Genomic DNA, 26313 nt, shown 5'->3' on the forward strand with positions numbered 1-26313 from the left:
ATAATAAAAAGTTGAAAGTAACTCCTTGTTCGAGTTACGGGGTTTGGACTGTCACCCGCTCTCCGCTCCCTCTTACGTTCTCCACTCCCTCTTACGCTCTCCCGCTCTTCACCACAGAGTCTCCGAGGAGTCTCCGCTGCGCTTGGGAGAACCCAACGCATTAGAATAAGCTTTAGTGTAAAACTAACCACAATCAATAAAACATACGCCCGCTCGCGCCCGCGCTAATTCTACAAGTCTTCGAGTGTTTTTTCGAGTGGTCTTTTTTTCAGCAAACTAGGAATTTTCCAGGACCAGCAACCCCCATCACCCCAACATTTTGGTCCTTCGAGCCGGATATCCTGGATTTTTCAAGTTTGTCCTTCAGCGACCAACTTATAGGATAAGTACGAAATCTCCATACCTTTTAATTGCCGGTCTGCAGCAAAGGTTCGAACATCCAATTTCGTTCATTTTGCTGTCAGATTTATTGTCAGATCTAACGGATTTCTCCGACAAAAGGCAATTAAAGGAAATTACTATCTATTATCCATTTTCACGGGCGCCGCCATATTACCCACCGTTCTAAAATTCTAAGTCCCATTTTCCGAATATATTTAAATATTCATCCGAACAGTGCAAAATTCCAAATTCTTTTCAATTCATTTGTTTTGCTTTAACTCCGCAGTCCGCTAAATACAATTTGCTCTGCTATACATACAAACAACAAATAACACATACCCGCTGGCCATTCCAAGGAAAATATTAATTAAATATTTTCCCGCCATTTACCCATATACATTGCATGCATTACATCTCCATATACATACATATACATATACATTTCCATATACATACATATACATATACATCTCCATATACATTACATATCGTACCGACATACATTGCGCAGATTATCTGCATTCCCTTTAACCAAAGTTTACCGAAGTTTAAATCGCCTGTGTCTCAAGTGCCGAGGCGGAAAAGGCGTATAACCAAAGTTTACTAATGTTTAGATTGTTTCCCGTCGGCAAATACAAACCACAAATAAAATTTATTCCAAGTGCCGACGCGGAAAAGGCGTTTTATTTTCCATCAATGTTTTTCGGTAAATTTCCAAATTAATTTCCGAACAATAAATAAATTTTAAATTAAATTAAACATTTTCAATATTTATTAAATTATTTTTTTTAATTTGAAAGTTTTCAAAAAAAATAATTATCGATAAATAAATAATACGACCGCCACATACAAGTCGTTCACCCGACAAATATTTCATTTTCATATTGCTTGGATATTAGTTTGTGGGTGTTTTAGAAGTATTTACAACGCGGAGAAAAGACTTCAATTCCAGTCATTCCATGTTCTCCGTTTCCAGTTGTAAATAAAAGAATAAAATTTTCTTCGTTCTAATAAACATTTTATATCACCGTGTTCCACATTCCAAGGGTTTTAACCGTAAATAAGGTGGACCCAATTACCATAGATCACAGGTCATTTATACAATTCGCTGTTCACTCCGAGTCACCTGTCCGATTAGTCTAAACTACGGCGTTTCCACTTCGTAAGTTTTACACCACTTAAATTATTAAGTGCAGTCTGAGGAATCTGTCTACTTTTTCAAAAGTTTGACAGGCTTCCCTTCCATTTCGCATTTCTTCGATTATGCCCATCGGGGACGATAAGAAGAAATTGTCCGCTGACAAGCCCAGGTCTATTTTTTCACCACAAGGGTTTCTGACCGCTTAAGCGAATTTGAGGCTCAGATCAACACTCCGGAATCCGCAGCTCCAACCGTCACGATGCTTGGCGTCCGTCGCGACCAAGTCCGAACCCTATGGGACAAGGTTGAGAAGGAATACGATCTCTGCTCAGAGTGCCTTGTGTCAGAAGGCGAAGCGGCAGCAAGCAACATGCCTATTCTCAGGGCTAAATACAGTTATTGCTATTCAGTCTATGAAAGGTGTGTTGCCCAGCTCGTTGATAAAATCGAGCAGGGCACTTCTCAGTCCATCCCAACCGCGAACGCTGCGCCCCAGGCCTACATTTCCTCTGGCTGTCGGTTGCCTCCATGCGATACAGAAGTTTTCGCAGGCGACTATCTTCGCTGGCCGACTTTCCGGGATCTTTTCACAGCCATTTATATTAATAATCCACGGCTGACTCCGGTTGAAAAGTTATTCCACTTAAATGCCAAAACAAGTGGCGACGCGCATGCCATAGTTTCGATTTCGCCTCTCACCAACGAGGGTTTCCGCTCTGCGTGGGAAAACCTGATAGAGCGTTTCGAAAATAAACGATTGTTGGTAAACAGTCAATTGAAAATACTGTTTAATGTGCAGTCGATACCACAGGAATCTGGGGCGGCCTTGAAGGTACTGCAAAGTACTGTTCAAGGTTGCTTGACTGCCTTAGAACTGTCAGGCATCAACACTGAGAACTGGGACTGCCTGCTGGTATATCTGTGCTCATCCAAGCTCCCGAAGATAACTCTCTCCTTATGGGAGCAGTCGCTACATAAGAAAGCCGACATCCCGACATGGGGAGAGCTGAACACCTTCCTCACAGAACGTCATCGAACCCTAGAAGCAATTGATGATGTGAGACCGTCCGTACCGAGTCAGTCGCATTCCGATAATGCGATAAACTCAAGTGGGCCCTCTAGAAAATTAAATTCCTACGAGGCGAAAGTGGCTCCAAAGTTGAAAAGTTGCGACTTGTGCAACAAGGAGAACAATCCTGTCCGTGTATGTCCGCGGTTTCTCCAAATGTCGGTTGACGACCGGTCAGCCTACATTAAACGGAAGCAGTTATGCTTAAACTGCTTCGCAACGGGACATCAGCTTCGTGAGTGCAAAAGCACTCACAATTGTTTTACTTGCCGTGGCCGGCATCACACGTTGTTGCACCGAAACAACCTCTGTTCCAGCAATTCAAGCCCTTCAAATCCTGCAAGGCCAATTTCCGCTAATCAGGCCAATTTCGTTCCAAATGAGCAAGCCGGTGTTCAAAATTATTTCGCCACGGGCTCAAGATCTATCCTTCTTGGCACTGCCATAATCAATATCTCCCATCTTGGCACTAACTTTAAGGCACGCGCCCTGATCGACTCCGGATCAGAAGCGACATTCATAACCGAGCGACTGTTCAGTCTAATTAGATTGCCATTCCAGGTGGTTCAAGCCCAAGTCTCGGGCTTAAACCAAACAGTAGCTGCTCAGTCCAAGAAGCTCTGCAGTTTCACCATCCGATCTCCGACTAGGAACGCGTTGCAGTTGGAGACGACGGCCTATGTCCTCCCTCAACTAGCCGGAAATCTGCCTTCCTACCCAATTCCGCAAAATTTCCTTCGGGATCTTCCCGATTTTCCACTGGCGGATCCAAAATTCTATGAGAGCGCACAAATAGATGTACTTATCGGAGCCGACATCCTGCCTTCGGTGCTTCTGAGTGGAGCAAAAACCAACATCTGTGGCTCTCTCTTGGAGAATATGTTTACCAACAAAGTTGGTAAAAGAATCCGATTCCATGTGCGAGAAGAATTTCCTTCAAACGACCACGAGAAACGAGTGCGGCAAATATGTCGTTACTTTGCCTTTTCGCGACCCCGAACATATCGGTTCCGGGCTAGGGCATTCTAGGTCTTTCGCGTTGGCTCAGTTCTTAAGAAATGAGCAGCGTCTAAAAAGAGATGAGGCCTTGAAAGCGAGATACGATTCGGTGATCCAGGAATATCTCGACTTAAAGCACATGCGACAAGTTCTTCCTACGCATAATTGCAACGCCTATTATATGCCACATCACGCCGTCTTAAAACCGGAGAGCGTAACTACTAAACTCCGTGTAGTATTCAATGCCTCCAGCCCATCATCGAATGGTACCAGTTTAAATGATATCCTTCATGCTGGCCCTGTCTTACAGTCCGACTTGACCATTCAAATTCTGAAGTGGCGCTATTTCCGATACGTGTTCAACGCCGATATCGAGAAAATGTATCGGCAGATCTGGGTAGATCCGAGACACACTCCATTCCAGCGAATACTTTTCCGTAACAATAGAGGGGAAATCAGAGATTTCGAACTGAAAACAGTAACCTTTGGAGTCAATTGCGCGCCTTTCCTGGCGATCCGAGTACTGCAGCAGCTAGCAGCTGACGTAGAACTCAGCCATCCAAAAGCTAGCAATGTCATTCGAAATTTCATGTATGTGGATGATGTTTTAGCCGGAGCGGACTCCACGGAAGAAGCTCAGCTCATGGTGCAAGAGCTCCGAGACGCTCTGAATTCTGACGGATTTCCATTGAGGAAATGGACCTCCAACCAAAAGGAAGTTTTAGCGGCCATTCAGAGCAACCATCTTTTAAATACTGATTTTCTCGAGATCGATGCAAAAAGTACTGCCAAAACCCTCGGTATTCGCTGGAAAGCAACCTCCGACGAATTCTATTTCGTCCCGCCAGAGTTGGCTATCGAAACGTCCTTTACAAAACGCCAAGTCCTGTCCCAAATTGCCAAATTGTTCGACCCTGCCGGCTGGTTAGCACCGTTTATCGTTCGAGCCAAAATTTTCATGCAGGAGATTTGGCTGCAGGAACTTGGGTGGGACGAAAACATTCCAAATGAGCTTTTTCAGCGATGGATGAATTTTCTTCAAAGTTATTCAGTGTTAGAGCAAGGTCAAGGTCGAGCATCATGGCTTTTGCGATGCGTCGCAAAAGGCTTACGGGGCGGCCATATATGTCCGCGTTGAAGTGGGCAGCACCATTATGGTGCAACTCCTGACCGCGAAAACCCGGGTAGCACCAGTCAAAACGGTTTCGCTCCCAAGATTGGAGCTGTGCGGAGCGTTATTGCTTTCCGAAATGGCTGCAGCTCCTAATTTCGAACACTCAGCGCAGAGAATTCCCTGTGGAATATCACTGCCTAAGTGAAAAACGTCCAGTGGCAAAAGTGGTGCTTTTGCCGACGGAGTCTTCCGAATCTCCACAATAATAGGCGCTCCTCTCGTCCTTAGTTGTAGTTCACTATCACTAATCATCCGTTATTTTTCATTTCGTTTTCGATCTCCTTTCGACATTCGACTACGCGCAGCATGGCTCCTCGTCAACAAAACGCACGCAGTGCTCGTGCCGTGGAGAGCAGACGTACCCGCGGTATTCAAATTCTACCGATGCCGAGTCTGCCGCGGTATCCATCCTCTTCGGAAGTGCGCGAGGTTCCTAAAGCTCAGCGCTGAAAAGCGTTTGCGAGCAGTCCTCATTAACAAATACTGCGCCAATTGCCTTGCTCACGAGCATTCCACGGGAGACTGCGGTGATCGTTGCAAGAAGTGCGACCGATCCCACCACACGCTGCTCCACATGCACGAGCAGGTTAGCTCGTTGTCGCGGTCGCGACCGCGAACCGGTGCCAACCCGGCAAGCAGCTTCGGCCTCGTCCCAACGTTCCCGCCGGCACAATCCGCCAACTCAGCGTAGGAGTTCACCGCCACGACGACCGGAATCGACGACGCCAGGCCCATCGCTCTCGTCGCTGCTGCAACGCCACAGCGTGAACATCCTTCCCACAGCGCTGGTCAAGTTGGAGACCGGGACGAAGACCTTCGAGACCGCAGCACTCATCGATCCGTGCAGACCCATGAGCTGCATCGACGCTTCGTTGGCGTCAGCCTTTAAGCTTTCGATGACCAATGTTGGCGACGAGAAGGTCTGCACGACGACGATTCGCTCCAGGATCGACGCGAACACGAAGCTCGAGGTCGTGCTCAAGATCGAGCCCAGGGTGCGGATCCGTACACCTGTCCGGGCATTGAGCGACACCGTAGTGTCCAAGTACAGGGACATCATGCTGGCGGATGACGGGTTCCATCGGCCTGCTACCGTATCCATGGTCTTAGGAGCAGACATTTATCCTAAGGTTATCCAATCCGGATTCCTGACCTTCGACGAGGGAATGCCGGTCGCTCAAAAAACCGTGTTTGGGTGGATCGTGTCCGGTGCCTGCCGCTTGCCGTAGGATGGCTATGTTGCAACCCCAGTGATTGCAAGGGGGGCGGAATGTTCGAGTTACGGGGTTTGGACTGTCACCCGCTCTCCGCTCCCTCTTACGCTCTCCCGCTCTTCACCACAGAGTCTCCGAGGAGTCTCCGCTGCGCTTGGGAGAACCCAACGCATTAGAATAAGCTTTAGTGTAAAACTAACCACGATCAATAAAACATACGCCCGGTCGCGCCCGCGCTAATTCTACAAGTCTTCGAGTGTTTTTTCGAGTGGTCTTTTTTTCAGCAAACTAGGAATTTTCCAGGACCAGCACCCCCCATCACCCCAACACTCCTAATCTTTTATTGTCACGGCTCCGCCTGACACTTGGTTAGTAAAAGCCGCGCGCGTTAACCGCCGGCCAACCCTTTTTCTAATTTATATGTGAACCGTCCAAGAGCCCTACAAGATTTGAAAACCAATATCCAAGAAGAAATTGCCAACATAACACCTGCTATGCTAACCAGAGTCACGACAAAAGCCAGAAATCGGTTTACGCAATGTATGGAGAATGGGGGACGTCAGATTTCATCTTCTAAAAATATAAATAAAAACTTTAGACATGTACCTACATTATAAAAATAAATAAATATTTTCCGATGCCTACAATAGTTTTCATTGAGTTCTGAAAAAAGGCACCCTTTAGTTGTCTAATCATCTCTCATCAGCGTTCTACAAGCAATACCGACAGAATGCAAAGAGTTATTCTATTTTGTATGCCTATCCTTTGCGTACAGACTGCTACTACCCCTTCACACTCTTACCAGGGTCCTGAATAAGTTCGGCAGTAACTTTGGTTGGCGCGTGCCAAGCAGAAACACAAAATTGCTGGAAATGTAATTATATTGTTTGGTAACTGTTTTCTTTATTGAGTTGCAAACTTCTGACTTAAAACAATTTACCTCTCGAAGGGTGTACAATTAGGTTAATTTAAAAATGAAAATAGGTTGAAGAAAAAAAGATTATACATCTTTTTTGTAATCTACGTATTGAAAAGACGTTTTGTTTGTAGCAACTTCAATTGCTTAAGTTTTACTTGTCTTAGGAAAATTTGGCATCGATGAGCGCATGAATAAGTTGCACAAAAGTTGCACAATGGAGAGCGCGCGCGGAGGTAGAGCTCAGATGGAAATGCAGCTTCTCTGCATGGATAACAAAAGGTGAGATGCCATAGAGTCTAATTGTGTCTCCAATGTTGGCAATAAACGAAAACATAAATGTAGGAACTGCTGGCGTCAGCAAGATGTATGAAAATAATTTTAAATAATTTTAATTATTAAACCAAATCAAAATTTATTTATTCAACTAGTTGACTCGGCAAACGTAGTTTTTCCATATAAATAATTTCCTAGTAATTTCTAGTGCAGACAAAAAATAGTTTACTTATTGTAAGTTAGATGTTAGATGTGAAATAAGTGAAATAAGCATGGAGCGCTGTGTACGATGAGGGAATATAAAAATAACAAAACATTATTTTTAAGTTATTATAAATTATTCCTTAAAATTATATATCTGTAATTAAACAATTCCGACAGTAACAATATTAAACAATGAATAATATTTTTACACAAAGTAATTTTTTTTAGTTGTCCGAGTGAAAAACATGGTGTATTCAAATCTAATCCACAAACAGATTAGATTTAAATAGAAATTAGATTTGATAGAAATTGCAAATGCCAATCTAATCGGAAATAGAAGAAGTTTGAATTGAATTGGCACATCTGTAGGTATAATAGGAATCCGTGGTATGAGTATATTTTCACCTCTGAACTTGCCATTTAAAATACTGGCTTCGATCACGTTTTTCATTAATTTTTGAATGACTAATCGCGTACCGTTGCACAGCCAAGGCGGGTTCAAATAACGAAGCAAGATAATTGGAGATCCAACCTAAAAAAAAATCCTAAAATCCCTCTTTCTGCAAGACACACATGTTTTATGTACTGTGTTTGTACATCGGGAAATACTTGTTTAATGAGAGTATCTCGCGAATCAGCGATTGTGCAGAAATCGGTCGATAATTTTACGTATCCAGTTTCATGCATGCATGCGTGCATCAGTATTTTGTTGCTGTATTTGTTCTTCCTTTCTTTCGTATCTCTTACTTGCAAGATTCGAGCATTACTGCGACTCAATTTTCTTGGCTTTGCTCACTTTCATATTTTCACACAAAATTAAAAAATAAATTTCATTAAAACGTTGTCATACAACCAATATTTCTTTTGTCATACTCTGAAATTCTGAAATGAGCCAGCTGGGATTTTCTTATATAAATTTAAAATGTTGTCTAAAGAATAAAAAAAAATGTAGGATTGGACTACCCCTAACAATTGGGGGGATAAAAAAATATATGTTGACCAAAGACACTAGAATAACAAGATGCGTAACGGCCATACATTGGTTTGGCACTATGCATACACTTTTTTGTGACGGCTAAAATTGCTCTCTTTCCATTCGCTTACGCTGAGAGCGTAAGAAATCTAAAAATAGACGAGAACGCGTATATGTGTGCGTGTTGTGCTAGAAGACGATTTTCGGGCCGAAATTAATTCTGATCGAAGAAACGAATTTACATATTTGGGGAGTTTTGCCCAATTTCGTAGCAATATGATAAATATGCGCGCTTTTTAAAAATATCAAATTGGAATATAACAAACAAAAAAAAAAAAAAATTAAACTGAACAACTGAATCTAATGTGCATTTAAAATAATAAAAATGGATCATTTACATACATCATATGAAGTCAAATGACTAATAAATATACTAAATAATTAACGCAAATACAAAGGAAATTATTATAACTACTGTAATCTAAAACATAAATTTTACCAATTTAATTTTTCACACGCCGCTAGCTGAATACTCTAATTAGAAATATTCTAATATAAAGTCATTTTTTTTATTTTCTATTTCTAATCTATTTTAAAATAATACTAACGTTAAGGCACTGCAAAACAAAAATTTTTCGCATGGTGCCAATTGATCAATAATAATATAGATTTAAAGTCTAAGAACTTCTAAGGTGAAGGGCATATTTTGTCAAATTTACAATGCATGAGCATACGTGTGCACACATAAAGTTGTCTGCTATCACTGTATACGTAGAAAAGAGCTGTTCGCTGTAGCGCTCTCCGATCTCTCGCTCTCGAACAAAAATTCGAGAGAGCTTAGAGCCACCTCTAGAGCCACGGCCAAAAAATTGTGTGCCAAAAAATCGTATTGCGTTACGCATCTTGTTATTCTAGTGTTTTTTGTGTTGACCGATTCTCATAGATACCGAATAAGCACAAAAAATTTCATCAAAATCGGTCAAGCCGTTTCGGAGGAGTATCGTTTCGAAAACTGTGACATGAGAATTTTATATAGGTTTAAAACTCACCTTTCTAAAAATTTTTTAAATGGCTTTCCTTTAAGTTGTGTAAATATTTCTTCCAAGTATGGCTGTAAAAAGGCATATAAACATACATTTTTAGATTTTAAAAAGCATGCTCTTTGCAAACAAGTGAAATAGCTACTCAACTTTTTCCAGTTAAGCAATTTAAAAAAATTTGCAAATAAATTTAAAAAAAAAAAATAGTCGAGCTTCACGACTATCAGATAGATCTGGGATATCGATGGATATTGGGTAATAAAATTAGAAAAAATGGTTTAAAAGTGAGGACGTGACCGCTTTGGCCGTTATGTGGGTGAAAGGAGGGGAGTGTAGTGGGAGAAGGGTACAGTTTTTTTTGGTATACCGATATAAATTGGCAAGACAGACAATAAAACAAAGAAAAATCTAGTATGGCCGTGGCAGTTTTGCTGATATTAGGTCGTTAGAGTGGGTGTGGCACAGAGTTTTTTGGCAGAACGATAAAAATGTATAAGATTTGCAAGATAAAATTATGAAAAAATATTAAACCAATTTAAAAATTGAGGGCGTTGCAGCTCGGTGCGGTTTGTGGGCGTGGTAACATTCTCAAACATGTGCTGCGTTTTTGTCTCTAGAATCTGTATGCTGAATCTCAACCTTCTAGCTTGTATACATAGTTCCTGAGATCTTAACGTTCATACGGTCATGACATGGCTATTGATCCTGATAAAGAATATGTATATGTAGGAGATTGAGTAGATCAAACGTATTATTTGAATTATTATTTGAAATTAACCGAAATTTCATTATTGATCTGTTATGTTAGGAATGAGCAGCGAGTAATGAAATTAACGGAAAGCGTTCCGTTGTTGAGTGGGCATCATTTGTTTGTGTATTGAAATGAACATGGCGCCTGTTGTTGTTGTGGTACAGTTTCGTGGAAACGAAGTAAGGATGAAATAATTGAGTGAAGGAGTAGAAGAAAATCATCGAGAGGCCGACTCTTGAGTAAATTAGTCTAGTGAGAACAATAGAAGGAACACACGCAGGCGACTTGCTGTGTTGGACAATATGGACGCTGAAGGGAAAGAAAAGCGCGCTCGGCATCTCCGACATATACTTAATATGGACATATACTTAATAACGAATCTAGTATACCCTTCGACTCTACGAGTAACGGATATAATAAAAAATTGTAATAAGTTATAACTATATTAGTAAATGAGTCAAAGGCGTTCTCAATGTTTTACTAGTGATAATCGCAGTGTTTGGGTCCAATGTATCCTGAAGGTGATCTTTGAATCGTTCCAAGTTGGTGGTATTTATTAAGCGCTCCATCTTAGGGCATGCTATTGTTAACGCATCCACAGTAATTAAGAGTGGTAGATGGTCGGAGCTCAGATCAGCAATAGCAAAAGCACCTTCCCGCTCCACAAAGCCGGTGCGACGTATTCCAGTCACCCGCGACTATGAATTTAGAATGGTGAATTTCCAGATTGGCATCGAATTCGTCAGAAGTACATATGAATCGCGAGGATAGTAAGCCGCTCCAAAATTAATAGGACCGAGTGTCGTTTCGATAGCTGCTGGTGTAATCGGGATGTGGACATCGGAAGACCTGATCAGAATCACAGCCCCTCCTTTTGCGTTGCCAGCGCTCTGTTCATTGGCGAGTAATTTGGATGCTTCCGTCCCTCTGTAGTGTGACTCGCTGATAAGCAGGACATCTATATCTTGTTGCCGCACAAAACACTCTACTGTGTGCAGCTTCTTGGATACGCTGTCGACGTTCCGCAAGCAGCATCATTATGGGGTTTCCTGCGCTTGGATCACAGTGAACAGATTAAGAATCTGAACCTCTTCTTGTGTCTGCTGTTGCTGCAGTCTCATTATTGTCATTAGTTCCATTTGCTTCTCTTGGAACTGGTGGAGGGATTTGATACTTTCATTAAGGGACTGCAGAATTATTTAAATGTTGTTGCTCGCGATTTTAGAGTGTTGGAGTAAGTCTCTTGATGTCCTTTGCCGGCTTCGACTCCTACCGCTGCAATGTTGTTGTTTTTGGCATTGTTGTTGCGCCTGCTACTGGTGTTGTATTGCATGTCTTATCGGTCTGCCTCCAGTTGGTTCAAATGACATATTATGATCATTGGGCTTGAAGCATTGGAGGTACGCTTGGTGCTTCGTGCAGCTCGAGTAATTGGCAGGGTGCTGTTCACCAGTTTTAACGGGTGCTCAACTCTCTGGTCGGTGCCAGTCGTTGGCAGCGTGCTCTCCAGCGCATTTCACACATTTGTGTGGCTTGCGACAATGTTCGGCCGTGTGGTCAAACTTCTGACATCGATGTCATTGTACTACATCATTTTTCCATTTTTGCGAGCAGTACTTATGGGCCTGCGTGCAGCTGCAGTTCATGAAGCTCCGAATAATAGACAGACTTACAGGATGGTGTTTGGGCAAAATCATTTGGTGTCTAGCATCGTATGAATGTGAAGAACTTTCCACACGGCCGCCAACGCGTAAAGTGTCATTCTCATCCAGAAAGGGCAGTAGCCACGCAATACAGCTCGAGTTTTTGACAATTCCCTTAGAATGCAACTCTTTAATTTTGTCGTTCGTTTTACTTCTGTGTGCAATATCGGAAACCCAAAGCCAATGATAGCGATTCACTCAGTAATCGATATTACGCCTCTAAAGAATTCGGGCGGTGAGCGTGGAAGCGGGTAATGAGGGTCAGGCGGTAGCAGAAGATGGATATGAGACGATGAGGCTGAGATCAGGTGAGACGAGAAGACTGCGATCAGGAAGGTCCAGGACAACGGAGGGAGGCTAGAGAAAGGCGGAAGGATGTGCGAGATGCCAAGTCAAGACGCTAAACGACAGGGTCTACTAGGCTGAGACTGAGAACGAGCGAGGGTCTAGGGTCTACCTTTGTGAAACCACCACACTTAAAAAAAAAACCCACACAAATACATAGGTTAATTGCGAAAGGAACATTGAGGTCCAGTAAGACGCCTGGCTACACAACTAATTGATACCAGACACTGGCGTTAGCCCGGCGAGTCCGTTAATGTATGAACAGGCGTGCCCAATCCTAGCAAAGACCCGTTCCCGTGGCGGGATTGTGGTAAAGATCCGGTCGACGGTTTCAGTGTTTGTGTACCGTAAACCAGACGATTGCCTTTAGCATGCGTAAGAATGAAAGACGCTACTGTTAATCCGCGTATGACGTTAACTAGGCGTCTTGGTACAGGGACTGTGGCGTAAACCGGCGGATTCCACGGAGCATCTGTAAGAACTGAGCAGGGGTCTGGCGGGACCGGTCCGAAACCAGTGATTTCAAGACAACAAACCAAATACTCCACTTACCAAGCTACGACGACATACTCTGGCAAACCTGAACACCCCCAACAAGCTACTACAGACGATGACATGGACACTACCGCAGCAATTTCACAAATACATAACAAAAAGAACATGATTGATTCGGCGCGTAAGCTCAAATCCCATACAAAAGACAAATCAAGCGTACTTAGTAACCCACTTGAATCTTGAAAGACAAAACAGAAAAATCAATTATCCCCATCAGCAATCTCATCAACAAACTACCACAAACAAACCCCGTACAGTACTCGTACTGAGGCTTAATAGAAGGAAACCGAGCGACCTCAATCTTCGATCTCCTTCAAAAAGGGTCAGTAGACACTGTCATTTATACAACTTTTATCTGTTATTGTCCCTTTTTGTTATTGTTGTAATTTATAAATTTCCCATCTGCATATAATCATCATCCATGGCAACCGAACAAGTCAAACTGTTATCGGAATCCCATCTGAAACAAGCCTTAATCCAAATTAGACAAATACCAACATTCAGTGGTAATAGCCAAGAAGTCAGTGCTTTTTTCCGAAGGATCGAGTTCATACTTCAGCTATATCCATCAACCGACACCAGCATGTATTCTTCAGCGCAATTGAGATGCAACTTGCAGGAGATGCTCAACGAGTATCCCAATTATCCAGAGCAACAACCTGGCCAACCCTTATGAATGCGCTCATCAGCGAATATAAAACCCAAACACCATGTGTAGAACTACTCTGTCGTCTCTACAACACACCCTTCAGCGGAAGTATCCTTAAGCTCGTTGAAGAATTAGAAATTAAATCATTCACAATATCGAATAAACTTATGCTAGAAAACGATATCAATAATACTGTACAATAATAATATTGTACACAAGTGCATTAAATAATAAAATCAAAGATGTAATTATGACAAAATTGCCCGATAGGTTATTTATGACTCTTGCTAGATTTGATATTAGGACAGTATCAAATAAATAGTACAACAAGAAGGAGTATACGAAACAAATACGAAGTAAACAGTAGAGATTGGCTTGAAACTAAAAGAGCTATTTTGCGCATATTCTACGATATGGGTAAACCCATAGAAATAAAAGCCGACAAAGATTCCGCCTTCATGTACAATGCACTTAAACTTTTATTAGAATCAGGAGGAGTAACTCTAAATATAACAACAAGTGAAAATGGAGTTTCTGACGTTGAGGGATTTCATAAAAGCGTTTAAGAAAAATTAAGAATAATAACAAGCGAACATGAACCTGAAAACCAATTCACAAAACAAAACACAACACACTGGTCGAACCCCAGCAGAAATCTTCATTTTTGCTGGAACCCCTGCCTATGACACTCAACAAAAGAAATTAAAGGAAATTGACAAACTAAATGAAACGACACGACTTTAACTTCAAAGAATCCCCTCTAGTTAGATCAAAAACGACTAACCCATTCAAAAAGACAGGAGATTTAAGACAAATAGATGATAAACATTTTGAAGAAACAAATAGTGGTAGAAAAATAATACACTATAAGTCTAAGTTTAAAAAGAAAAAAAAAATTAATAAAAGTAAATATAATAACGATAGTTCCACTCCAGAGCATGATACTTATGTTATGCCTCCTATCGACACACAATACCTAGAAGGAACCCCTGTCTAGGCCAAAAACGGCTACCTAATCTTTCAAACAGGATCAATAGATTTACCGATAAACCACTTATATCATAACTTATCTATTAACTTAACTTAAACAGAAAATACTTATTAAGCAAACTCAATATTTTAATAACTTACCACAAATACAGTATCTAGTAGAAAAACTGAACAGAGAAATGAACGGTATACGAATTGTAAACGTAGTAAACGCGGTCTTGTTAACTTTATGGGAACAATTTCGGTACTTTAGATCAAGAAAATAAAGAAGAATTACAACAACAAATAGCCGACATCCCTAAAAATATTGTACAAATAAGCGAACTTAACCACGTAATAAAAGTCATTAACCAAGGAATCGAATTGACTAATTATTTAAAAAATAACTTTGAAGTAGAACAAATGATAAATTTAATAATTTTCAACTTAGAACAATTAGAACAATTCACTGAATACATTGAAGACATAGAGCTTAGTTTGCAACTGACACGCTTAGGTATCTTTAATCCAAAACTTTTAAAACACGATTTATTAACCCACGTCAATTCTGAAAAACTTCAGTTAAAACTTCAGCTTGGCTTAAATCTGATACCAACGAAATTCTGATAATATCCCACATTCCAAGAGAAATAACCAAAACACCAGTTTTTATAATAATACCCTACCCAGACAAAAAAAGTAACATACTACTAATATTTTTCACACCATAATTAAACTTACACGGTAAGTTCTCAAAGCTTGATTGTAAATAAATGTATAACTGGTATACTAAACCAGGTCCCAACACAATGTAGATACAGTAAAACACATTCTGATTTTGAAATAAAATATGAAGAACCAAATATAATCACAACTTGAAACCTTCCCAAGACTATCCTAAACCAAAACTGTATCAATAGATAAACTATAATAGAAGAAAATAACACGATAAAAGCATTTAATTGTTCTGTCCAATTAGAAGAAATATTAATTACCAATACAATGTTAGACTATATCTATGTATCTATATATCTATGTAAAGAATAATGTAACAAAACTTGAACCACTCGAATACATTCAGGCAAAAGGAATAATCGAACAACACAATCAGACGAATAATATCTTTCAAATAATAATACTTACAACATTAATCATAATAATAATTATTATAATATTGTACTTTATCTATAAATATAAGACTATACCCCAAAAGTTAATTGTAAAATTTAAAAATTAAACTCTAAAAGTGAAAATATTATAAGTCCTGAAACAGAATACTGCACCCCAATACCCCTGTATTGTACCCAAATCTAAAAACATGCTTTTTTCTTAAGGATGGGGATGTAACATATCCATTCTACACCCACAACTCCCCAACCACACACACGACTGTAAACAATCACAGACACACATTCATGTCTGAGTACGAAATATAATCAAAGATCGACAGCCCTTAGATTAAGCTTAGCACAGCAAAGTGCAAAAGTCCGTATTCCAAAGTCTAGACTCTGCGGCGAGCCAACGTCCACGTCCCCTAAATATCCGATTACTTGGCAAGCCAATTGAAATAACAAAAACTTCCGCCCACACAATCGTCTCAGGATTCTCAATTACTGCTATTTTTCGGAAGCTCCTCTTTTAACAGGAGAATAGGCACCTCTCTTTTCGGGAGAATAGACGTTGATAACTTTATTCTCTTAAACTTCGCTGTTAAGCTATCCCAATCTGCCTATATAAACCCAGACATGTCCTCATACTCTAGTTCAGTTCAGTTCTGAGTACGTTATCAATCGCGATAACCCTGCTAAGCCCAGTCTATTATCCAACCAAGTGATAATCCAAAAGCTCTAGTTTTTTCTTTATTGGAATTAATAAAAACGTTGAATAATTCATAAAAAACCTACTTTTTTTTATTAAGCTCTCGGTCTGAATTCGTAAATATATATATAGTAGCATATGTGCCATAGTATAACACTTGACTACATATACTTGCACACACACACACACACACATACATTATAGCAACACATAGCAACAGCCATACACCAAATCATAGAATGCCTTAGGATATAAGTCATGAATTCAAGAATTTAACAAGAACCCCAATTCTGGTGACTAACAAATCCAGCCTACCCTAATGTAAACATTAACATCCGCTGCAGCATCCGTTATTCCCACCAAAGGGTCAAAACCGCTTACGCAGCTCAAGTTCTCGGCTGATCTGTACCCATGAGCGATCCACTCAAGAAGGCACCTAATCCAACAGACATAAACATCCGCAGCCGCATTCGCGACTCCCACCAGGGGGTCAAAAATGCTTACACAGCTTTAAGGATCAAAACTTTCCACGTAGCTCAAACTCGGCTGATCTGTATCCATGCGCAATCCACTCAAGAGAGCGCCTAATTAACGTAAACATAAATGAGAGCCTATGTACGCTCAATATGAAGAAGTAAATAAGCTCAGCCAAGGGTTTGCTAAGCTTTCGCTTTGCAAATTAGATTTAGATTTATTCATACTTCAATTGTGTAAGACGTGAATTTGTCTCCGACATTCGCTTAAGTTTTTGATTAATACAAATATTTTTTATAAACCAACAAACCGCGAAGTTGTAATTGGCGCAGTCGGTGGGATCCGCGTGTGAACATAATCTCTTAGAGCTAACAGATTAGTTTAAGATCTAAGATCTTAAGATCTGTCTATAAATTTTCCAAAAAGAAGACATTACATTGAGAAATAAATATTTCATAAAAATAATACGAAGTAGAAAATAAAAATTTGTAAAATAAATAAAAATATGAAAACTGTTTATTGCAAAAATCACATCAAAGACTCTAGAATAATTTGTTTTGGTCATATCTTGAGGCACGAAGTGCGGACACAAGCACTCAACAATCATTGCCTTATTAATTTTTCACACGCCGCAAGATGAAAACTCTAATGACAAATATTCTTATATAAAGTCATTTTTGAAATTTATTTTTGTGATAATATGTACATAGTTTTGGCTATTTCTAATCTATTTTCAAATAATAATAACGTTAAGGCAATGTAAAACAAGAATTTTTCGCATGGTGCCAATTGATCAAAAATAATATAGATTTAAAGTCAAAGAACTTCTAAGGTGAAGGGCATATTTTGTCAAATTTACAATGCATGAGCATACGTGTGCATACATACAGTTGTCTGCTATCAATTTGTGCGTTGAAAAGAGCTGTTCGCTGTAGCGCTCTCCGCTCTCTCGCTCTCTAACAAAAATTCGAAAGAGCCTGGAGCCACCTCTAGAGCCACCGCGAAAAAATCGTGTCCCAAAAAATCGTATGGCGTTACGAAACTTGTTATTCTAGGGTCTTTGCCCAAACCATCAGTGACATTTTTTTCAAATTTTATCGTTGGAATGATATTTTGTTTTTCTAGCGCACTCAACGGTTTGCGCCATACTCTGCTTGGCCCATCGTTATAAAAGAGCATAATTTTAGTTTCGTCACAAAATATGACGTTATCCCAGTACTCTTCCGGATGATCCACCTTGTTCACAGCGAATGAATGACTCTTTTCCATATTGGCATCTGATAGCAAAGGGTTTTTCCTTGCATCTCTTAAAGAGTACCTATGGCGTAGGATGACTTGGCGCACAGTTTCGTGTGACACAGTTAGGTGACATTCTTGCCTGATATCCAGGTCAAGTGATCTGACCGAGATTCGGGGGTTCGCAATCACTATTCGCATAATAAAGCGGTCTACACGCTGTTTAATTTTAATTTTCCGCCCACTTTTTCCGAGCGATTTAAAACATTGTAGACGGTCTTACGGGATACAGGAAACATTTATACTAATTCTGGAATAGATTTTCCCAACTGGTGGTTATAGTTTATTAATTGGGTAACTTTAAAAGTTAATCTCTTTCCAGGCATTTTATTAAATTTAATAATTCGCTTTAAGCACATTTGATCAGCAAAATTTCACAAGCAAAGTCAACAAATTTCAATAGAAGCGTTGTAAAAAGCAATGCAAAGCCAAAAATAACGGAAAAATCGAGTTCGTTCTAAGAAAAAGAACAAAACAAAGTAGGAAAACAAAATGTGTAAAGAGTTTCTTGACAGTCTCAAAAGTGTGTAAACTTGGATTTTGTTGTTTCTTTTCTTGTATATTTAATATTTTTAATTTATTTTTTGATTTATAAGTAAAATAAATATTGTTTAAATATATTTTATAAAAAAATTGCGTTTAATTAAGCAAAAAACCCTTTATTTTTAGCTTTAAAGTCAAAAATTCAACTTATTTCACAGTGTGTAAACAGTTTCTTGACAAACTGTATATTGATAAGAAGTGGGATCTAGTTAAAGATTATATATATTTTTTTTTTTGAAAAATTTTATGTACTTCATTTAGATCCAACTAATTTAAAAGGAGTGTGTTAGTTACATACATTTTTGGCCATTGAATGGAATATTTGATGTTTACAATTTCTTTTTCTTATTAAATTATTGATTCTACTTTGCAGTTTTTTATTTGTTATTACTTGATCGTTATTATTATTATTACTCTGGTTTTATGTTACTCTTGTGAGCGACTCTTCCTGCTTCTGTGATAACAAATGTTTGTCTGTTTTCTTTTAATGTTTCTTTCTTGTACAGCTTAGAACCTGGCCTTGTGATTTGCTTTATAAAAACTGTTTGTCCTGGCTCATAATCTTTGATCTTATTGCTTTTTTCGTTATGGTTTTTAAGCCTGTTGCCTGTTTTGATTTTAGGTTTTCGATGTTGCCTTATCTGCTTTCGTCATATTTTCCTGGATCAGTGGTTATATTTCTGCCAAAAATATTTTTAAGGGCGTTATTTTGTTTTGTATTTTTGATACAGGGTGAATTGTGTAGTTATATTCCTAGACAGCTGAATTTAACTGTTCTTCAAATGTTCGGTGTACCTGTTTAGTTTTTAAACATCTTTTAATTTCAGCGAGGATAGAATGAAACCGTTCTATTTGTCCGTTTACAGAACTTTTATAAGGGGATGCTTTGAAAATTTGTATGCCCAGCTGGTCTTTCATCATAAAGGCTGTTGTTGCGGAATTAAAGGATTTTTCTATATCCATTACAACGTATTTTGGTACTCCAAAATAAAATAAGATGTCATGTAAAGGTTTTCTTATGTCTTCTATTGATTTTGAATTTTTTTTATTTTTGCTTTCGCAAGTTTCGAAAATTTGTGAATTGCCGTAAGTACCCGTTTTTGTCTGTAGAAATTATATCTATATGAATAGTGTGTCCCGGAAACTTAGGAATTGGAGTTTCCGTTGTTTGTGGGTTTGTGGGTAGCCCTTCATATTTTCCTTCCTTACACACCTGACAATGTTTCACTTGAGTTACTATTTTAGATTTCATTTTGGGAAAATAGCATTTTCTGGATAACTGAATTTTATTCTCCTCAGCATTTCTATGTGCCTATTATTAGTTTTAGGGATAAGCTCGGCTTGTTCTGTTTCGTTAACTTTAGGAGATCCAAAATGTTCTGGATAAATGCGATGTATTTAAAATATTATATATATAGTGACATATCCCTAAGACTTGAGACTTTTTTTCTCGGTCTGAATTTGTAAATCGGTAAGATAAATAGAAAAAATTGTGCGAGGTATTAAAAAATATCAATCTAGTGACAAAAGATCCTTGTACGACCAAACGTATCTTTTAAGATTGAACCACGTGAATCGGCGCTAAAGTGAACATAAATTCGTAATACAATTCTCTTTTTATTTGCAAAAGAACTACGTTTAATCGGTGGTTGATACGCAATAATCAAACCTACTGCACACGGTCAAAAAGTGTAAAAACAAATATAAAAATACAATCATCAACCATGGCAACCGAAGAAGTCAAACTGTTATCGGAATCCCAGCTGAATCAAGCCTTAAGCCAAATTAGGCAAATACCAACATTCAGTGGTAATAGCCAATAACTCAGTGCCTTCATTCGAAGGAGTTCATACTTCAGCGATATCCATCAACCGACACCAGACAAAAACATGTATTCTTCAGCGCAATTGAGATGCAACTTACAGGAGATGCTCAACGAGTATCCCAGTTATCCGGAGCAACAACCTGGCCAACCCTAATGAATGCGCTCATCAGTGAATATAAAACCCAAACACCATGTGAAGAACTACTCCGTCGTCTCTACAACACACCCTTCAGCGGAAGTATCCGTAAGTTCGTCGAAGAATTAGATATTAAATCATTCACAATATCGAATAAGTTTATGCTAGAAAATAATATCAATAACACTGTATTGTACACAAATTCATTAAATAATACAATCAAAGATGTAATCATGAGAAAATTGCCCGATATGTTGTTTATGACTCTTGCTAGATTTGATATTAGGACAGTATCAAACATATAGTACAACAAGAAGGAGTATATGAAACCATATACAATGACCGAACTAAACCTCAAATTAATTTCAATTCCAACACAACCCAACCACAAACTTCCAAGAATAAGGGATATCAAAATTTCGTGCATAACACAATGAATCAAATCAAATCCAAGCACTACTCCAAGACCCTGTGAACCAAATCCAAAGTTAGCAAGCGTGCTCTCACAGAAACTAAATATAGGTAGAGCCCAAAATCATTTAAATTTCCAACAAAGAATTAATAGGGCACCAAACCTTCCTGTCAAACGACAGAGAGAAAGTTCTAGTGCCCAATACAAAATGGACACAAGTTACGAATATTTTCTTCAACCAGCCTAGGAATCCGAAAGCGATTCAGAGGAGGTGGAAACCCCTTCCTAAAAATCACAATAAATAATATTACCCTCAAATGCCTGGTAGACACTAATTCGTCAATTAATAAAATTTCTTCAATTTCCCAGTCAAACCTTCTAAAATAAAAGTCCGCACTATAAATGGCATTATAATATTAAACCAAACAAACTTTGTCCCATTAAGAAAACATTCTATATTCATATACATTTAAAACCAGATGAATCATCTAATTCAGAGGAAACCCCTCTAAATATACGGAAAATATAAAAAAAAAATCTGAAGAAAATTAAGTGGAAACCCCATTTAAAACCAGATGAATCAAAGGTTACTAATAAGTACCCGAAATCATCTAATTCAGAGGAATGCCCTCTAAATAAACAGAAAAAGGGGAAAAATCTCCAGTAAATTAAATGGAAAGCCCATTTAAGATCAGATGAATCAAAGGTTACAAATGAGTACCCCGAATCATCTAACTCAGAGGAAACCCCTCTTATCACCCTATACATAGAAGAAGCCCTTCTAGTGACATACTCTAACTACGCCTTAGATGACGAGTTCAGAGAATCTAACGTATTTAGATTATAACATCTAAATACAGAAGAAAGGGAGCAACTTTCTAACGTTTAGCTTGCATACCGTGATATTCAGTACAAAGAAGGTGAAACTTTGACCTTCACAAGTACAATTAAACACTCTATTCATACAAAACACGAATACCCTGTCTACAAAAAACCATATAAATACAACCAAGCGTTTGATCAAGAAGTTAACAAGAAATTAACGAAATGATAGAACAAAAAATAATTAGGAAATCTAAATCCCCCTATTGTTCTCCGATTTGGATTGTACCAAAAAAAATTGATGCTTCTGGTAAACCAAAATTTCGATTAGTCATTGACTATCGTAGTCTCAATGAAATAACCATTGACGACAAATTCCCTATTCCAGTAATGGACGAAATATTAGGCAAGCTTGGACGCTGTCAATACTTCACAACCATTGATCTAGCTGAAGGTTTTCATAAAACCTTCTGGTCCATTTAAATGGACCAGAAATCAATACCCAAAACAGCATTTTCAACAAAACATGGACATTACGAATATACTCGTATACCTTTTGGTCTGAAAAATGCACGAGCAACATTTCTACGCTGCATGAACAATCTTCTAGAAGACTTAATTTATAAAGATTGTTTAGTTTATTTAGATGATATTATCATTTATTCCACTTCATTGGAAGAACACATAATGTCACTAAAAAGGTATTTGATAAGCTACGATCAGCTAATCTGAAATTGCAACTTGATAAATGCGAATTTCTGAAGAAAGAAATTTCGGAATTTTTCGGTCACATTATCACGACAGACGGTATAAAACCAAACCCTAACAAAATAAATGCAATTATTAAATTTCATATACCTAAAACCACAAAAGGAATAAAATCATTCCGTGGACTCTACGGATTCTACCGTAAGTTCATTCCCAATTTTGCAAAAATAGCAAACACATAAAGAATTATTACACCCTGGTATAGAAAAACTCACCCTTCAGTTCAAAGAACTTTACTATTACCCTGATTATCAAAAACTCATCCAAAACATCATAAACAAATGTGAAATCTGTATCATCGCTAAAACTGAACATAGAAACACAAAATTAACCCTTGAAACAACCCCAGAAACCTTTAGTCCCAGAGACAAGTATGTCATGGATTTTTACTTAATAAACAATAAACAATTCCTATCATGTATTGACATTTATTCTAAATACGCCTCCCTGATAGAAGCAAACAGTAGAGATTGGCTTGAAACTAAAAGAGCTATTTTACGCATATTCAACGCCTTTTGTGCATTGCACTTAAACTTTGGTTAGAATCAGAAGGAGTAACTCTAAATATGACAACAAGTAAAAATGAAATTTCTGACATTGAGCGATTTCAAAAAAACCGTTAATGAAAAATTAAGAATACTAACAAGCGAAAATGAACCTGAAAACCAATTCACAAAATTTGAAAAAATACTTTACGTTTACAATCAAAAAACAAAACACAACACAACTGGTCGAACCCCAGCAGACATCTTCATTTTTGCGGGAACCCCTGCCTATAACACTCAACAAAATAAAGTAAACAAAATTGACAAATTTAATGAAAATATACACGACTTGACACAAACAAAGAATCCCCTCTAGTTAGATCAAAAACGAATAACCCATTCAAAAAGATAGGAAATTTAAGACAAATAGATTATAAACACTTCGAAGAAACCAATAGAGGTAGAAAGATAATACACCATAAAAGAAAAAGAAAATTAATAAAAGTAAATATAAAAACGATAATTCCAGGCCTACTCCCGAGCATGATACTCATGTTATGTCTCGTATCTACAATTAACACACAATACCTAGAAGTAACCCCTATCCAGGCCAAAAACGGCTACCTAATCTTTCACGATTATCAATAAACCACGAATATCATTATAAAAAAAACAGAAAATACTTCTGAAGAACTTATTAAAAGCAAACTCAATATTTTAATAACTCACCACATATACAGTACCTAGTAGAAAAATTAATTAATTAACGGCATACGAATTGTAAAACGTAGTAAACGCGGTCTTGTTAATTTTATGGGAACAATTTACAAATACTTATACGGTACTTTAAATCAAGAAGATAAAGATGAATTACAACAACAAATAGCTGACATCTCTAAAAATAATGTATAACCAGGGACTCGAATTGACTAATCATTTAAATAATAACTTTGAAGGAGAACAGATGATAAATTTAATAATTTTCAACTTACAACAATTTACTGAATACATTGAAGACATAGAGCTTGGTTTGCAACTGACACGCTTAGGCATCTTTAATCCAAAACTTTTAAAACACGATTTATTAATCCACGTCAATTCTGATAAACTTCTTTATGTTAAAACTTCAGCTTGGCTTAAATCTGATACCAACGAAATTCTGATAATATCCCACATTCCAAGAAAAATAAAATAATACGCAATCCAGACGGAAAAAGTAACATACTAACCAAAACCATACATGACAAATATTTTTCACACAATAATCAAATTTAAACGGCAATTTATTAAAGCTCGATTGTAAATAAATGTTTACCTGGTATACTAAACCAGGTCCCAACACAATGTAGATACAGTAAAACACATTCTGATTTTGAAATAAAATATTTAGAACCAAATATAATCACAACTTGGAACCTTCCTAAGATTATCCTAAACCAAAACTGTATCAATAGAGAAACTATAATAGAAGTCAATAACATGATAAAATCATTCAATTATTCTGTCCAATTAGAAGAAGTATTAAAAACCAATACAATGTTAGACTATACTCAAACTATCTATGTAAACAATAATGTAACAAAACTTGAACCACTCGAATACATTCAGGCAAAAGAAATAATCAAACAACACAATCAGACGAATAATATCTTTCAAATAACAATACTTACAACACTAATAATAATAATTATTATTGTAATATTGTACTTTATCTATAAATTAAAAAAATAAAATTTAAAAATCAAACCCTAAAAAATGAAAATATTATAAGTCCTGAAACAGACAATACCGGACCCCCCAATCCCACTGTACTGTACCCTAAACTAAACGCCTGAGGACAGGCTTTATTCTTAAGGAAGTAACATATCCATTCTACACCCACAACTCCCCAACCACACACACTATTGTAAACAATCACACACACACATTAACGTCTAAGTACGAAATGTAATCATAGATCGAGAGCCCTTCGATTAAGCTTAGCTGTCATTTAGGCACAAGCAAAGTGCAAAAATCCTAATTCCAAAGTCTAGACTCTGTGGCAAAACAACGTCCACGTCCACTAAATATTCGATCACTTGGCGAGACAACGTCCACGTCCCCTAAATATCCAATCACTTGGCGAGCCAACTGAAATAACAGAAACTTCCGCCCACACAATCGTCTCAGGATTCTCCAATCACTCCTATTTTTCGGGAGCTCCTCTCTTAACGGGAGAACAGACACCTCTCTTTTCGGGAGAATAGACGTTGATAACTTTATTCTCTTAAGCTTCGCTCTTAAGCAATCCCAATCTGCTTATATAAACCCAAACATGTCCCCATACACTAGTTCAGTTCAGTTCTGAGTACGTTATCAATCGCGATAACCCTGCTAAGCCCACTTCAACTTCGAAATCCATTATGTTCTTTTTTTATAAAACTTTCGGTCCGAATTCGTCAATATATACTTTATGGAGTTTGAAACGCTTCCTTCTGCCTGTTGTATAATTTTCAACGAATCTAGTATCCCATTTTACTATACGAGTAACGGGTATAAAAACAAAACCAAAGAAATTAAATTACTATATAATTTAATAGATTTCTCAAAACAACGTTTTAGTTCTCTGGGATCTTTACAAAAGGAAGAAAATAAATCTTTTAAAAAATTGGTAAATGCCACTGTTAAGGAAGGCTGTCTAGTTTGTAAAATGGCTGGGCACGCCATTTGGCCCTAGGTCTTGGCATCTGGGCAGGTGAATCGTTACTTTGGAGGCGCGTGTGATTATTCACTTTTATAAGTAGACAATTGATTTGAATGCGCTGCATATTTAGCCTTCTGCTGAACAATTTCAGTTCTTACAACTGGAATCCGTAGGTCCTGGTGGATGTTCGCGTTACGGATATACCAAGGCGCACCAATTATTGTTCGCACGATTTTTGATTGTGCTCGTTATATTATTTCAATGTTGCTGTTGCATTCAATGCCCCACAGTTCACATCCATATCTCTATATTGGTTTTAGAACTGTGTTGAATAACAGCACCTTGTAGTCCAAGTGGAGAGCGTGTGTTGATAAGCCAGTGAAACTACTTTCAGCTTGAAATGCGTTTTCTTGGCTTTAATGTAAGCCAAGTTAATCTTCTGTCTACATGAACTCCGAAGTAAATGGCTAAATCATTTCGTAGAATTTGGACGTTATTTAGAGTTAATGGGGGACAGCTGCGCCTATTAAATGTGACTGTTTGCATTTCTGCTCGTTGATTACAATACGCCAGTTAGCCAGCCAATTCTCCGCAACAGTTAGGTGACCAGCCATGTGCGCTGATGCTTACAGAGGGCATTTCGATCGGCAGAGAATTGCGGTGTCATCAGCAAAAGTTTATAGTGTTGTTCG

General features: G+C 38.2%; 1 protein-coding gene across 3 annotated transcripts in view; it reads right to left on the reverse strand.

The window, feature by feature from the left end:
• Window positions 1–26313, reverse strand: part of Gprk1 (G protein-coupled receptor kinase 1) — a 148766-nt gene that overhangs the window by 96245 nt on the left and 26208 nt on the right. For all 3 annotated transcript variants that reach the window (NM_001299206.1, NM_001169580.2, NM_001042973.3), the window contains one exon: window positions 9397–9458. In NM_001299206.1, coding sequence (NP_001286135.1) covers window positions 9397–9458 — 62 coding nt within the window. The remainder of the gene's footprint in view (window positions 1–9396; window positions 9459–26313) is intronic.

Source organism: Drosophila melanogaster, chromosome 2R, assembly GCF_000001215.4.
Source record: "Drosophila melanogaster chromosome 2R".
NCBI lineage: Eukaryota > Metazoa > Arthropoda > Insecta > Diptera > Drosophilidae > Drosophila > Drosophila melanogaster.